General features: G+C 32.5%; 2 protein-coding genes across 2 annotated transcripts; one reads left to right on the top strand and one right to left on the bottom strand.

Moving 5' to 3' along the window:
- Positions 1–2,470: 2,470 nt before the first annotated feature.
- Positions 2,471–9,866, bottom strand: LOC129921368 (transmembrane protein 170A). Its single transcript, XM_056003171.1, has 2 exons — positions 9,518–9,866; positions 2,471–3,942 (listed from the first exon to the last, which is right to left on the bottom strand). Exon 2 carries the CDS (start codon positions 3,370–3,372, stop codon positions 2,980–2,982), a length of 393 nt encoding a protein of 130 aa, XP_055859146.1. The 5' UTR covers positions 3,373–3,942; positions 9,518–9,866; the 3' UTR covers positions 2,471–2,979.
- A 2,319-nt stretch (positions 9,867–12,185) lies between these two features.
- Positions 12,186–13,628, top strand: LOC129921366 (craniofacial development protein 1). Its single transcript, XM_056003169.1, has 2 exons — positions 12,186–13,182; positions 13,252–13,628. Exons 1-2 carry the CDS (start codon positions 12,368–12,370, stop codon positions 13,343–13,345), a joined length of 909 nt encoding a protein of 302 aa, XP_055859144.1. The 5' UTR covers positions 12,186–12,367; the 3' UTR covers positions 13,346–13,628.
- The last annotated feature ends 454 nt before the right edge of the window (positions 13,629–14,082 follow it).

Raw genomic sequence — 14,082 nt, forward strand, 5'->3', positions numbered from 1 at the left:
GTTGATATGTTTGGAATTTTTTTCATACAAGTACCGTTACCTCTACCCGTACCGCTACCGCATACCCTCCGGTGTGGCCAAGCCTTAACATCAAAAAATGAAAAGAATCGTTCCACGGATTTGTGTTTCAATTTCACACAGTTTCACTGATACATTTCTGTCACATAAAATTTATCGACTGGATTTCAACCTGGATACCAGGAAAACTGAAATTTTCAATGATAAGAATTTCCAATGACAGAAATTTACAATGATTGCTATAAACGACCTGTCATGGAAATTCCAATGATTGGTTTCAATGAGGAAAACCAATGATAGCTATAACTGGCCTCTAACTACAAAATTTTAGATTTTGATTTTTTTGCACATCTTGAAAAATAAAAAAAGATATCGGAAAGATTTAAGGCTTGGCCACACCGGAGGGTATGCGGTATAGCGGTAACGATATTTGTACTAAAAAATTTCCACACCTGAACGTTGATGTGTCAGTTTGGAATTTTTTTCATACAAGTATCCTCACCGCTACCCGTACCGCTACTGCATACCCTCCAGTGTGGCCTTTTTTTCATAGGATTTTGTTTTTGGAATGAAATCACTTTTTCAAACTAATGCCATTTCTTTAAAAATTAATATTTCAAAAAAATCCTACGTACTTCACTAGAGAATAGTATTTTTAAGCTCCACACAAAATTTCAGCCCAATCGGTTAAGAACTGTAGGAGTTAGTTGGTCGCCCGATGAGAGCACAGGATTTTACTATCATCCTAACCTACACCGCCATTTAAAAAATTTCACATCATTAAAAAATCTAACATTAACCTATTCTGTTACCTATTAATATACTTTATTAAATTAAACAAACACCATAAGAAAATAATATTTCTTCTTTGTTTTATACGCTGATGAATATGACGCTCGATTTCATGGTTTACAAGGTGTTATTACCCCTTAAGCAAGTCTTGAAAGAAGGAAAAAAAGTGCTTATAGAAACCGTTACGATTTATGTTTAAACAATTTTCTTTACATAAAAAAAAAACGTCCAAAGTATAGTAAAAAAAATCTTTTTGCATTTTCCAACGGTAATATTTCAAAAACGAGGGTTTGGAATCGGGTACGGCGATAGTCGATAGTCAAAAAACGACAATTTTGCTCCAAAAATTGTCGATTTTGATAATCAATTTTCGGTGATCGCATTAGCCGATTCGGATTCTAGTGCAGTAGTACATTTTTGTTTCGGTAACAAAACATTTTTAAACCAGGGGTCGAATCACCGCACACGATTATGATCATACGTTCAAGTTTTGACTATTGCTCTCTCTATTTAATAAGTAGAAAAAGATAGGAACACATAGCAACCATACGTTAACGAACGTATGCCGTAGTTCGACCCCAGTGTTATGATCAAAACGTTTTTTCCGGGAAAGCCTTAGAAACTCAGAATGAATAATGTAGTTTTATCGACATAATTCTGCTTGTTTTTGGTATTCTTATCACAATCCTATTCAAGTACGGTTGAAATGCAAACTTTTATCCAAAAAATTACCAAAAAAATACGGCCTAGGTATTTCGGACATGCAAAAAACGCTTTTTTAACAGAATTTGGTCGCTAGAGAACGAAATAAAGTTATATTTGATTCATTTAAGGCCTACTACCATAAAGTAACAAATTGTTTTCATTTCCACACAGATGAGATCACTACCATTTTGCTGGACGTTCCTCTAGTATACAAATTTGAGGCGTTTCGCTGTAAATTTAAGAATACACTTTTGTATGCTCTTCCCGTTTATGAACCGATGAATGATAACCATACCGAACATTTGATAATAATTTTAACCTTGAAATTTCTCACCTCCATGATTTATACTTGGATTCGCCCTCATTGATCCATTTTTGTCGTTTCCGCTTCGATGCTCAAAAAAAGGGCCACTGTGTTCTTCTGATTATATGTTTATTCTTTCAAGGATCAAGTTAAAAAGTTGCCTTGTGTTTAACCTTTTTTTACATCAAATTAATCGGTGAGGCCTTTTTCAACTGTGACGGAGCAGCGTGCATTCTCCATCGTAATCCTTTACAGACGGACGAGCTTGGCGTAGATGCCAAAACTAGACATAACTCTGTACAACTCGTTTTTATAGTTACTGTCATACGTGGCTTTGACAACGTTGACTTAAGCTTGGATATAACTTCCTTCACTTCGCCCAGGTCGGGGGATGAAAATCTTAGCTTTCATCGTCAATGAGTTTATTTAAAATATGTTTTCAAACAAGGCATGTAAACGAACAATATAAGTTGTATTAGCAGTTGTTGATATTTACTGCTGCTTAAGTTTTCAAATTAATTGCAAGTCTGAATAAAACTAAGCTCGACGACATTCGTTTCAAGTCACAAAAAATTACAACAAAATATGAATTTCCATTTTTACTAATTATGGTATTGATTTTCCGTATATTTTTTACTTTTTGGAAATTGTTTTAATTGTTTTTTTGTTTGTTTTTGTAATAGTTTTTGATTCTACTTATGAACTATAAAATATATATATAATTATAATAATAATAATAGTAATAATAATAATACATTTTAAACAAATTATTAAGCATTAAATATAAATACTATTTAATATTTATTTTAGCTGTTTTAGTTTTTAAACTATATTTATACTTTCTCTGCGTGATTTGCGTTTTGCGTTTATAATTACAACAAAACATTCTTTTTATTCGAATGCTTCCTCCTTCGTCAACGTCGTCTTCGGCTATCCACTGTGTGTTGTTGTTCATCATTTGCTCTTGTGTTTGAACAGAACAAAGAACTCAGATGAGATTGTAGTGGCACCGTTGTAGTATTGCTGCTAGTTCAAGCTTTTTTTGTTTTTTAGTATTATTTTACGTTTTCATTTTAAAAAAATGTTCGTCCAAAAAATATCATAACAATAATAACGAATTTAGGGCACGCTTTGCATATTTGCACATGTTGTTGATGACTTCACAGCGTTGCGAGAATTCGTGTGAAGCCCAGACACGCCGACACTATCGTCTGTCCCACGCCCCAGACCATTGAATAGATAGGTGACATGGGCAGGCACGATGCTTGATGGACAAACGCTATGACAGCGCTGCTGATCAGTCCGCTGGTGGCTGGAGAGGCGAAACCCATCACCAGAATGAGAATCGAAAAGAAACGTCCGAATTTGTGTTTGCGTAGAGTTACGAAAGCGACCAGGGCGGCGCATGTGTGAATGAATATCGAGGAGAACAGCGCCCACAGGAATATATGATACCACATGTCTTTGAATGTGATTAGAGGCCTCTGAGAGCGCAGTCCCAAAACACTGGAGATTGGGTCGAGCTCATCAGAGTTACCGGCATTAAACAACATTACAAACCATTTGATGTCGCGTTGTGCGGCGGCTAAGTAGTGAAATACAGAGCTGCGTGGAAGTTTGAGTGTGACGTGTTACGTGTGTCTTGATATACTCCGATGTGTGTCCCTAAGGCATTTAAATTAGAAAATTTTATAACGTTACTCTTGTGCAAACTTTCCGGTGTTTTTAGTTTAAGCGTGTGAGTGTTTGTTGTTGTTGTTTTCAATTTTAGTTGTTAGTTAATTGCTCTTTTTAATTGTTTTTTATTCTTTTATTTTTTTACTTTGCAGATGCAGGCGAAATTTGCAGTGCAAGTTTTAGTTTTTTTTTTTGGAAATGTTTGCAATGATTTAGTTTTGGTTTTTGTTTTGTTTTGTTTTTTTGGATCACATTACTCGTGGATCTCATTGGCTGTAGATCAATCGATATTTCGAATCGAATTGTCTTTAAAATGCACTTTTTGCACTCCCGAGTGCCGATTAATTATTAGCTGAGTTATTGGAGGCTCTACAAAGCGCCAGCAAAAGCGCTTATCAAATATGTTTGTGTGTTCTTCGTTTGGCATTATTGTCCACTTGATTTATCTGTGAAAGAAAAATAATGGTTTTAAAAAACATTTTTCATATTTTTGTTTAGGCAGAAAAATGAAATTGAAAATGAAAACTCGCAAAAATAGAAGAACACCCCCTCAACACCTTACTTTCCGTGTTCGTTCTTTGTTTGGTTGGTATCGCTACTTAAAGGGATCAAATACGAGCTTCTATTAAAAGGTAGTCTTAAGCAAATTTTGGTAGTGTTGCTAATACAGTTATTGGAAGTATTGCCAAATAATTTATTGTGGAACGCAGCAAAAGGGGATTAAATTCCTTAAACTAGATAACAATTTCTGAGCCTGGGAAATCAGATGTGCTCTTCAAAAAAACATACAATGTTACCTATTCTTTTTAATTGAATATACATATATTACATAGAACAAACGAATAAATAGCACATAAAAAAACAACTGCGTTATGAGCGTTTGAACTTTTGCAAAAGCTTCCTATCTTTGCAATTAAAAGTTTTATCACAAGTTTTAATATGTCATATCATAGGTCATTGGCCTAATTCTAAACAATTTCCGTAGCTCAGCAGGTTCTTACATTTTGTACTTAAATTTTTTTTAAAATTGGACACTGTTGTAACTGGTAGGTAAACCTGTAAATTTTTTCGATTAGTGATTAGTGTACATAGTAAACTTTACGTTTAGTTCAGTTTACTATTATTTGAAAAAGATTGTAACATATGTACATTTAATACACAAATACAAATTACGACATAATTTTAAGATATTTTCGGATGTTATTAAAAATCGGCGGCTAATCCGAAAATATCTTAAAATTATGTCTATAAGAAACCGCGAAAGCCTTAAAATTTACAAACAACGAGTAAAGAATTTTTGTAAACATATACATTTTTTACCCTTGAACAAGGAAGGATTATTTTTAATAATAAATAAAAGTAATGTATAAAGTATAAAATGATTATTCAGCTAAATACTGAGTTACCCCAAAAACATGGCTATGATAAAGAAATTCTCCTAGTTTTTGTGCAGCTGATCCTTTTTCGAGAAGATAGATGACTAGGAAATCTTTGCAGTGCCAATTAAAGGTGAAATTTGCATTTTATGAATATCTACCACTATAATTGCTCAAAACACAATATCATTTTGCTTTAAACTAACAGAATTAAAAGAACACATTCAAAAGAAGACTTTGCAAAATGTCTATCTTTCAAAAGCAAAGCGTTGTTTCCGTCTGTTTTAAATACTAAAGAAAAAAAAATTTGTTTAATTTTGACCCCTATTTAAACGCTTCTTATTTTCGACTTTCACGTGAATCGATTAGTAGTATAAAGCCGATTTTTTTGTTTTTGCTACACAGCATAGGGGATTGTTTATTGTGGGTATGTTTTTCCTTCACGTTCATGTGAAATTTGTATGTAGTTAAAAAGCTTATACTATAAAAATACTTGTAGACGACTTATAATCCCTAAATTAAATTTTTAGCCATAAAGGTGTGTATATAGCAAGGAATCTTTTAGTGAACTTAAAGGTTCTTTTATGCAAATTGTGATGTGTGAAATATTTTATTGAAAGGCATTTTCTGAGAACAAAGCTTCAATAAGCAGCGGCATTACCACACCCCCTCGTCTTCTTTATCCATGCAGCTCCTGCAAAAGCCATTAGAGAATACGCCAAGTCGTATGGCATGTATGCCTATTAATCTGTATCCTATTAGATCACCTTTGGACGGCTTGTATGTAGTTGATTGAAATTCAACAAACACTTTGAAAGTTTCAAATCTATACAATGTCTCCCATTGTCTGGGAGGTCTGAGTTAAGGTTATTTTTCTTTAAAACGTCTTCTTCGATGATTTTTGAACCATCAGTGTAGAAATGTAAAGTAAATAATCCAGGATTGTATCGTGGGCACAAAGCCAAATCCACGAATCTGCAAAATTGTAGTTTTGAGAAAAACGGCTTTAAAGTTTTGGAAACACATGCAATCTTATGGAAACTCGTGCAACGGAAATTGATAGTTTAGGCTTCTAGGCAACGGATGGAGGATTGGGATCGAAGCAGTGAATAGAGCGACCGATAACAAGTAAAATGACGCATTAAAGTGAAAATGTCCAAAAATGCAGATTCGCGGTTTTGGCGTTGCATCGACGGTATGATCCTTCCATACAGAGCTTTAAATGAGAAAAAAAAAACTATTTTTGTGTGAGCAATATTAGGAGACAATCCCAATTTGCTATCAGTAGCTTTTTTACATGAAAAAAGTTCCAAATTGGCTTTTTTGACTATTTCTTCATAATTGAGCTGCCATTATTGAGCTGCGAGATCCTGCCGTAGTAGACTCGATTTTATTCGATCATAGATTTGGTGCTCTAGTTTTTGTTTTGCTTAATGTCAACAATCGTTCTATAAGTATGGTACGCAGTTCGCGCTAATTTTTTGCTCTTATACAAATAATCGAAAAAAATTATCCGAGCATACGAAGCCAAATATGGTTTTGTCTGTTTGTATGCACTTTTCTCTTCTCTGTCACAAAAAAATGGTAAAGATTAAATACAATCCTCTTCTTTGTGTTTCTGAGAACCCATAGACATAGTTTTTTCGTGTGTCCGACACAAAATAAAGGTGTATTTTATGATCACAGGTGAGTCGATCAGTCGTGTGCATTGAAATCGAAAGTGTAGAATATATTCATACTTTAAGTGTTAATTACTGCGTTTGTTTGGAAAGTAAAGTGGAATTAAAAAATTATTTTTGATCGATTGTCTAATTGTGTATGCTATGAACCAATTTTTGTTGAAAAAAAATTATTGGCCTGGTCTTGGGAGGGCAAAAAGTACGGAAGCCATATTTGGCTTCGTATGCATTAAAAGGTTGTAAATCTACACAATTTGTTAAATTTTTTTGTTGGAAAATTTTGTTTCTTTACATCAGGCATGTCAAACTTGCGGCCCGCCGGCCGCATGCGGCCCACAACGCATAACTCTGCGGCCCAGTCCACATTTTTTATAATTTTGAGTTTAAGTCTATAATTTAGATTTTTTGCTCCCAGCTTTCGACATACATGCACCTCCTTTTTTTTTAATCAACAAATAAATAAGTATGGAACATGTACTTAAAAACAAAATTATACATTTTATAAAATCTCGGTGCGTAAATTAGGGGAAGTTCTGTGATTTTTTAAAGTGAATTAGAAAGCGAATATTATGATTGAACCTAATGAACGGCTCTGGGTCTTTGCAATTTTTTTAGGTTTTGATGATAAAAACCTTAACACCAGCATGCAATATGTCAAATTTAGGAAAGTTCGCATCGGTGGTCGGTCGTATCAAAAATAATCCACAAAAAAAAAGTCTAAACTTTAATACTGAATATGAAAAAAGGCTTGCAGATTTATGGCATTGAAAGACAAGTTCTCTTGCTTTTCTTCGCTTTTTTTCCTGTCAAATGTACCTAACTAACCTTGGTCTTAGAAAAAAGATGGTAAATGGAATACATCAAATGTTATCATTTTACCTGTTTTGTTTTTTATAAATTTGTTTTAAAAAAATTTTAGTTTTACTTTTTTCTGCGGCCCATACAAATTTTGATCTCGCTGTTTTGGCCCTTTTTAAGCATTGAGTTTGACATGCCTGCTTTACATTGTTATTTTGCTTGGAAGCTATGTTTTGCTTCAGAAATGGAGCCCCTTCTCTTTCTCATATTAACCCCATTTCCAGCGGCATAACCACAAAAATTTTAGAGGGAGGGGGGCTCACCTATAATATTTTCAATCATTTTATTACTTTTTAGTTTTTGTAAGATCTGGGAGTGGGTGAAAATGTTGGAGCAAGACTAACTTCGACAGTGGAATGTGAATGTGAACCAGAAGAAATATTTAAAACGGACAAAAACAAATTGCTTTCTTAACCTTTTGTAATGCAATGTATTTATTTTACTTTATTTTGTTTTTAAATGATAAATATTTTTCTTTTGATATTTTTAATTGTATTCTTTACATAATCTGAAATAATGCATACGAAGCCAAATTTGGCTTATAAACAAATTTTTTAAACAAATTAATTTAAACAAATTTTTTTAATAAAAACCGTTTTGAAATAACCCAAAGAACCCATGTAAAGCATTTTTTAATTTTTTCGTCCGCTAATATTAATTCATGCAGTAGAGGGTTAAACGTATCCTATACAAATTATCGATAACTTGTATGGGTATTTTATCTTGGCTAAAATTTAGCTCGATCTGCGTACCAGACTGTAGGCAAAACATAGAACAAAATTAATTGATCTTTAGGTTTCTTTTTTTAAATAAATCTTTTTATCATGAAACATAGATTATAATTCAGTTTTGCACCAACCTTGAACTGATTAATCGATCGATCTTCATTTAATCAAAGTATAAGCAATGACTAATTATTTTTTCTTGTTTTTGGAAGAAGCTAGAAACTGCCTAATAAAAAAAAAAAAACGTCTGATAACAAAAGTACTCAAGTGTATGCCCAGTTTATGGAATATTTATTAAATTAAATATCTCCTCGCTTATTCATCAACAAGACATTTTTCATGTTGATTATGATTACTATCTTCACTCATTTTATTATTATTTTTTGTTGTTTTGATTTAAACAATCAAACCTCATTTTAAGGTATGCAGTAGCAATCAAAGAAAGTGAAAACAATTTTACCTAACATGGTTACAAATAGGAACAAAAAAATAAAAAAGATAAGAGACCTATCAATAGTATGGGCCTATTATATGCATTTTTGTGTAGTATGTACTTATTTATACCCTCATACCAACAAAACCAAACTCATGTCATCATTTTTTTCTTTTTATTAAATAGAGAGCCTCACAAACCATACATAATTGGATTAAAAAAAAAAAAAGAAAAACGAGTATGAGTAAAGAATAAAAAATAATAAAAATAAAAAATTCAAGGTTCCAAATTGATAAACAATAAAAAGTTGTTCTCCTTCTAAAGGCACAACCAACGCCTATATAAAGCAGATAAAGAGCCGGAAGTTGTTTTTTCAAGTAAAAAAATTCTAGAATCTAGATTAAACTATTTAAGTTGATAGTTTGCATTTGCAAAATGTTGATTGCATTTTTTACAATTATGGTAAATCGATTCCAAAATAAAGAAACTAGGTACTTTTTTGCAATTTCTGTGCTCCTAGTTTTTGTGTAAACAAATCGATTCTGCTGATATTCTTCAATTCGATTATCAACTAAAGAACCTAGTTGGAACTATCAATGAATAAGCATAGCAAAAAGCATATACACATTATTAACGATAGTTCATTTGGTGTCATAAACCTTACAATGGAGCACTTTGTTAAACACAAAAACGAAAAGAGATTAGCTTTATCGCTAAGAACATGTTTTTTTTTTTAATTTTATTGAGATCGAAGAAAAGTTGAAGATTGTTTTTGTAATCTTTGAATACAAAGACTTGAGACTCTTTTAAATCGTTTTTTTGTTATTGAATTAAATTAAAACAAAGACTTAAAAAGTTGATTCATTTAAGTTTTTAAGAAAAAGAAAGAAAAAAGAATATATTCAGTTCCTCATCAATAAAGGAAGTAGCATTTCATTCATTTATATTACCTGTATCAGCAAACCAACTGGCTCCAGCGTCAACACACCCCTAATGATTTTTCCGTCTTGTTAAAATCATTTTCCATTTAAACGACGACTACAAGACTACACGACGATCAATCAAAACAGAGTTTTAATTTCCACTCGCTGCCACTGGATTTTATACAAGATTTCTTTTATATAGTTTGATATTTGTATTTGATAAATTTGATGAAAAGATTTTTCTTTTAAGACCTTGGAAAGTTTTTTTTTTTTATTAAAAACTTTTTGGTGGATTCTTTTGAGAAAATTTCGCTTGTGACAGGAGTTTTGCAGTTTCTGTATTATACTCTGTCTGTCTCTCACACACTAGTTAGAAAAATAATTTTGATAGAAAATTTGTAAGTTTTTGTATGTTGGTAGTAATGGTTGTTTTCTTTTTCTCTCTAATTTTTTTGACGTTTTGTGACAGATGTAAATTGTAGTAGAATTGTTCGAGTCTCGTTGATTTTAAGTTAAGGGTGTGTGTACACTAAACTTTGAACGTTGATATGTCAGTTTGGAATTTTTTTCATACAAGTATCGTTACCTCTACCCGTACCGCTACCGCATACCCTCCGGTGTGGCCAAGCCTTCACTCAAATAGAATCAAATAAGCGTAAAGTAGTCATGATATTACTTGAGTTTTTGTTTTGCTACCGCAAAAAGCCTTTAAGGCTTGGCCACACCGGAGGGTTTGCGGTAACGGTACGGGTAAAGGTAACGATATTTGTATGAAAAAAATTCCACATCTGAACGTTGATATGTCAGTTTGAAAATTTGTTCATACAAGTACCGTTACCTCTACCCATACCGCTACCGCATACCCTCCGGTGTGGCCAAGCCTTTATAAGTACTTTACTAGTGATTTCAATATTTAACTAACTTTTAAAGCGATCAATGGAATTCCCATCGAAAAATGAAGCGAAACGAAAAATGTTTTAGTCTTTCAACTAGACAGAGAAAGTGATAAAAAAAATCATCGAGTATTCTGCCGAAAAATGTCCAGTTCTGTAACTTTTATCACTACTTGTGATACAATTTTTGAAAAATGAGTTTAAAATCCATTTTATCTCATAAAAATAAAAGAAATTTTGCTCAAAATCATATTCGTATACTGAATTAGAAAAAAATTGCTTTATTTACGGAAGAAAATGGATTTTAAAGACTTTCAAAAATGGTATTGGGCTTTTAAGCAATCTGTCTTTGTATTTTTCCTTTCTATCATTAAAGCCTGGTACGCTGCTCGTGCTAAATTTTAGCCGAGATAAAATTCTCATACAAGGTATCGATAATTTGTATGGGATCCATTTTAGCTCAGCTAAAAATTTTCGATAAATTATATGGGAGCTAAAATTTAGCGCGAGCTGCGTACCAGGCTTAAGGAATTAAACTGTTTATTAAAGAAGTACAAAAAAAAACCAACCAATCAAATCAAATCAATTCTGATTAAAACAAACGAATACATGCAAAATACATACGCCAGTTTTCCTCAGAATTGAAATGTCAAAAGTTTTTTTCTGTTTTGTTTTTTTTTTCTTTGACACTGACGTTTGGCTTAAAAGCCCAATTGGCCAGTGTTTAAGTCACAGAACAGGGGCACAGAACAATAAAAAGTAGTTGACAAATGGGTGAAAACTCTTCAATTTTTGTCTAGAGCAGCGTACCTAGTACGCTGCTAATGCGAAACGAAAAATTTTCAAGTCTGCAAGGTCGACAACGAAAATGCTAACGAAAAAATATCATTGAGTATTCTGTCAAAGTGAAAATAAAAAAATTCAAAAATAATTTAAAATCAAGAAAAATCAACAGAAAATAATTTTTAAAGCAAGAAATAAATGAATTAAAAGTGAAAAAACAGTCAACACTGCTCTTGGTGTGAAGAAAAATGCACAGGACAGTAAAAAGTAAGTGACAAATGAGTGAACACTCCAATTTTTCGCTAGAGCTGCGGAAAAACGAAAAGTAAAACGAAATTTTTCGTTCAAGATTTCGTTATGCTATTCTTGTATGGAAAATTTCGTTTCGCTTCAGCTGAGTACCAGGCTTCTGCCTTGCTTAAGGAATTTAACTTGTCAGTTTTGGCGGTTTAGCTGTGGTTCAGCTTTGGTTCAAGCATGGATTTAGCTTTTTAATATGAACCTTAAACTAGAGCTACAGATTTCAAATTCAAAAAATGGTCACGAATATAGGATATTGCTTGTGATTTTAGTCCTGGGGTCGAATTACGGCATACGTTCGTTAACGTATGGTTGCTATGTGTCCCTATCTTTTTCTACTAAATAAATAGAAATACAAATAGTAAAAACGTTAACGAATGATCGTAATCGTATGCTGTAATTCGACCCCAGATTTTCAATCGTCAGTAAGACTATCAGAAGAATAAATGTCAATATAAAAAAAAACTTTTATTCGCGTTTCTCACAACAAAGTAACAACGCTTTTTACTATCCAAATCATTTTTTTGTCATTCTGTCATCGTTCATTGTCATCTACAATTCTTTTTTTTTTTTGAAACTAATCTAGTGAAAACAAAGTCTTAAAATTAAATCTTTCAAAAAATCGTCTACCATGGCAACTCTGAAAGCGAAAATTGTACTAGATTTTCATTCGTTTTTCGCTCGAAAAAATGACAAGTGTCATATAAAAAAAAGCAACCAACCAAAACGAGTCTGCCAATTTTGCCAATTTTGTTCTCCTCCTCAAATCCATCCTTGCTACCCGGCATTCTTTGAAAAAATCCATTTTTTTATTTTCATTTATTGAAATAAAAAAGTCAATTCAATACATATTCCAATATTTTTTAAGTGAATTTTTCTTTATAATCTTATCTCAACAAATATGAACAAACAAGAAGACGATTACGCCTCAGACAGCGATGAAAGTGATGAAGATTTTTGTCCCGACAAAGCGGAAGCAAACAATTCCGATGTTGGAGCTAGTGAAGAAGATTCAGATGATCCAATTTCTGATAATGAAGATGATGTACCTGTAAGTAAGAAAAATACTAAATCAAAAACAAAGAAAAAAGGACGTAGCAAACAAACACAACCACAAACTAAAAAGACCAACAAAGACTCTTCATCTGTTGTTGAAAAAGTCGAAGAAGAACGTGTTGTTTCTACAAGAAATCGTGTAGATACAACAACTAAATCTTCAATAGAAAAAACGGAACTCGAATCCGATGAAGAGGATTCAAGTAGAAAGGAAGCTCTTTGGGCAGACTTCCTAAGTGACATTCCAACAACAACAACTACGCAAAGTAGAACAAATAAATCGCCAGCTGTTAGTAGAAAAGTAGATTCAAACAAGGAAACAGCCCAGCCAATTGAAAAGAAAGACTCCCGAGTTCCTCCCAAGGAACCCGAAAAGGTTGTCATTAAACAAATTTTCGATTTTGCTGGCGAAGAAGTCGTCGTTGAGAAGGCGGTTAGCGCCGATAGTATTAAAACGAATGGCTCCTCAAAGAAAACCCCAGCGGAAGCTCCTCGAGGATCTGTTAAGAGACCTGGTGGAGGATTGGGTTCAATATTAGGTCAATTAGATAAGAAAAAGAAAATAAGTGTTTTGGAGAAGAGCAAACTTGACTGGGATAGTTTTAAGACAACAGAAGGAATTGATGAAGATCTGCAGACATTTAATAAAGGAAAAGATGGGTAAGTTCTTAAGATCGTTATATATCCACCGTTATTTTAAAATTTATTTAAATTTATTTTTTTCTTCAGTTATTTACAAAGACAAGACTTTTTGGAACGCACTGATTTGCGACAGTTTGAAATTGAGAAGAGTTTGCGAGCTTCTAGAAGGAAACCAATGTAACTCTCTTCAAAGGATCTGAAAACTACTAATATTCACTTAACTTATCTTTAAAATTAAAAATACACACACATAAACGTATTCGATGTACTTTTGAATTTATTTGCTGCCATGTTATTTTATGTTTATATACAAAAAAAAAAAAAAAAAATAACAGAAATTGTATTGTATTATGCTATACAGATTTGAATTCTGAGGCGATTATGTGCGTAGTACGTATTCGTAATTAAATAAAAGATAGAACTTTGTTTAAGTTGGAAATAATAAAAATTGATGTCGTCTGAAAGTAATTTTGAGTTTAGTATTTTTTATTGAACAAAAAGAAAAGGATACATTCCACAAACGTTTTTCTCTTATGTTTTCCTGGTACTGGTTTCGCACTATACGAATATTGAATCGTCTATTTAAAACAACTGATAAGTTATCAAGCCGTTCTGTTCTACCTTTTTTTAAGAGTCAATGAAAACTGTTTCATTCACAAATAAAACGGGGGCTATCATCGTGAATAAAAATTTGTCTGTTAATTTATATCTTGTTTCAAACATAAGCAATTAATTAATTTGTATCGGCAAAAAATTTCTGGGGGAACTTTGATGTCATTTCATGATTTTTTATTCAATGGAAATACATTCCGAAGTAGATTCACGATCACAAAACAGATTATTTACTTTGCAAAAAAAGTAGGATTTCGTGTTATTCTAACAATGATGTGATATGGATCACAGGGAAAATAAAACACA

This window comes from Episyrphus balteatus, chromosome 1 (assembly GCF_945859705.1).
Source record: "Episyrphus balteatus chromosome 1, idEpiBalt1.1, whole genome shotgun sequence".
Lineage (NCBI taxonomy): Eukaryota > Metazoa > Arthropoda > Insecta > Diptera > Syrphidae > Episyrphus > Episyrphus balteatus.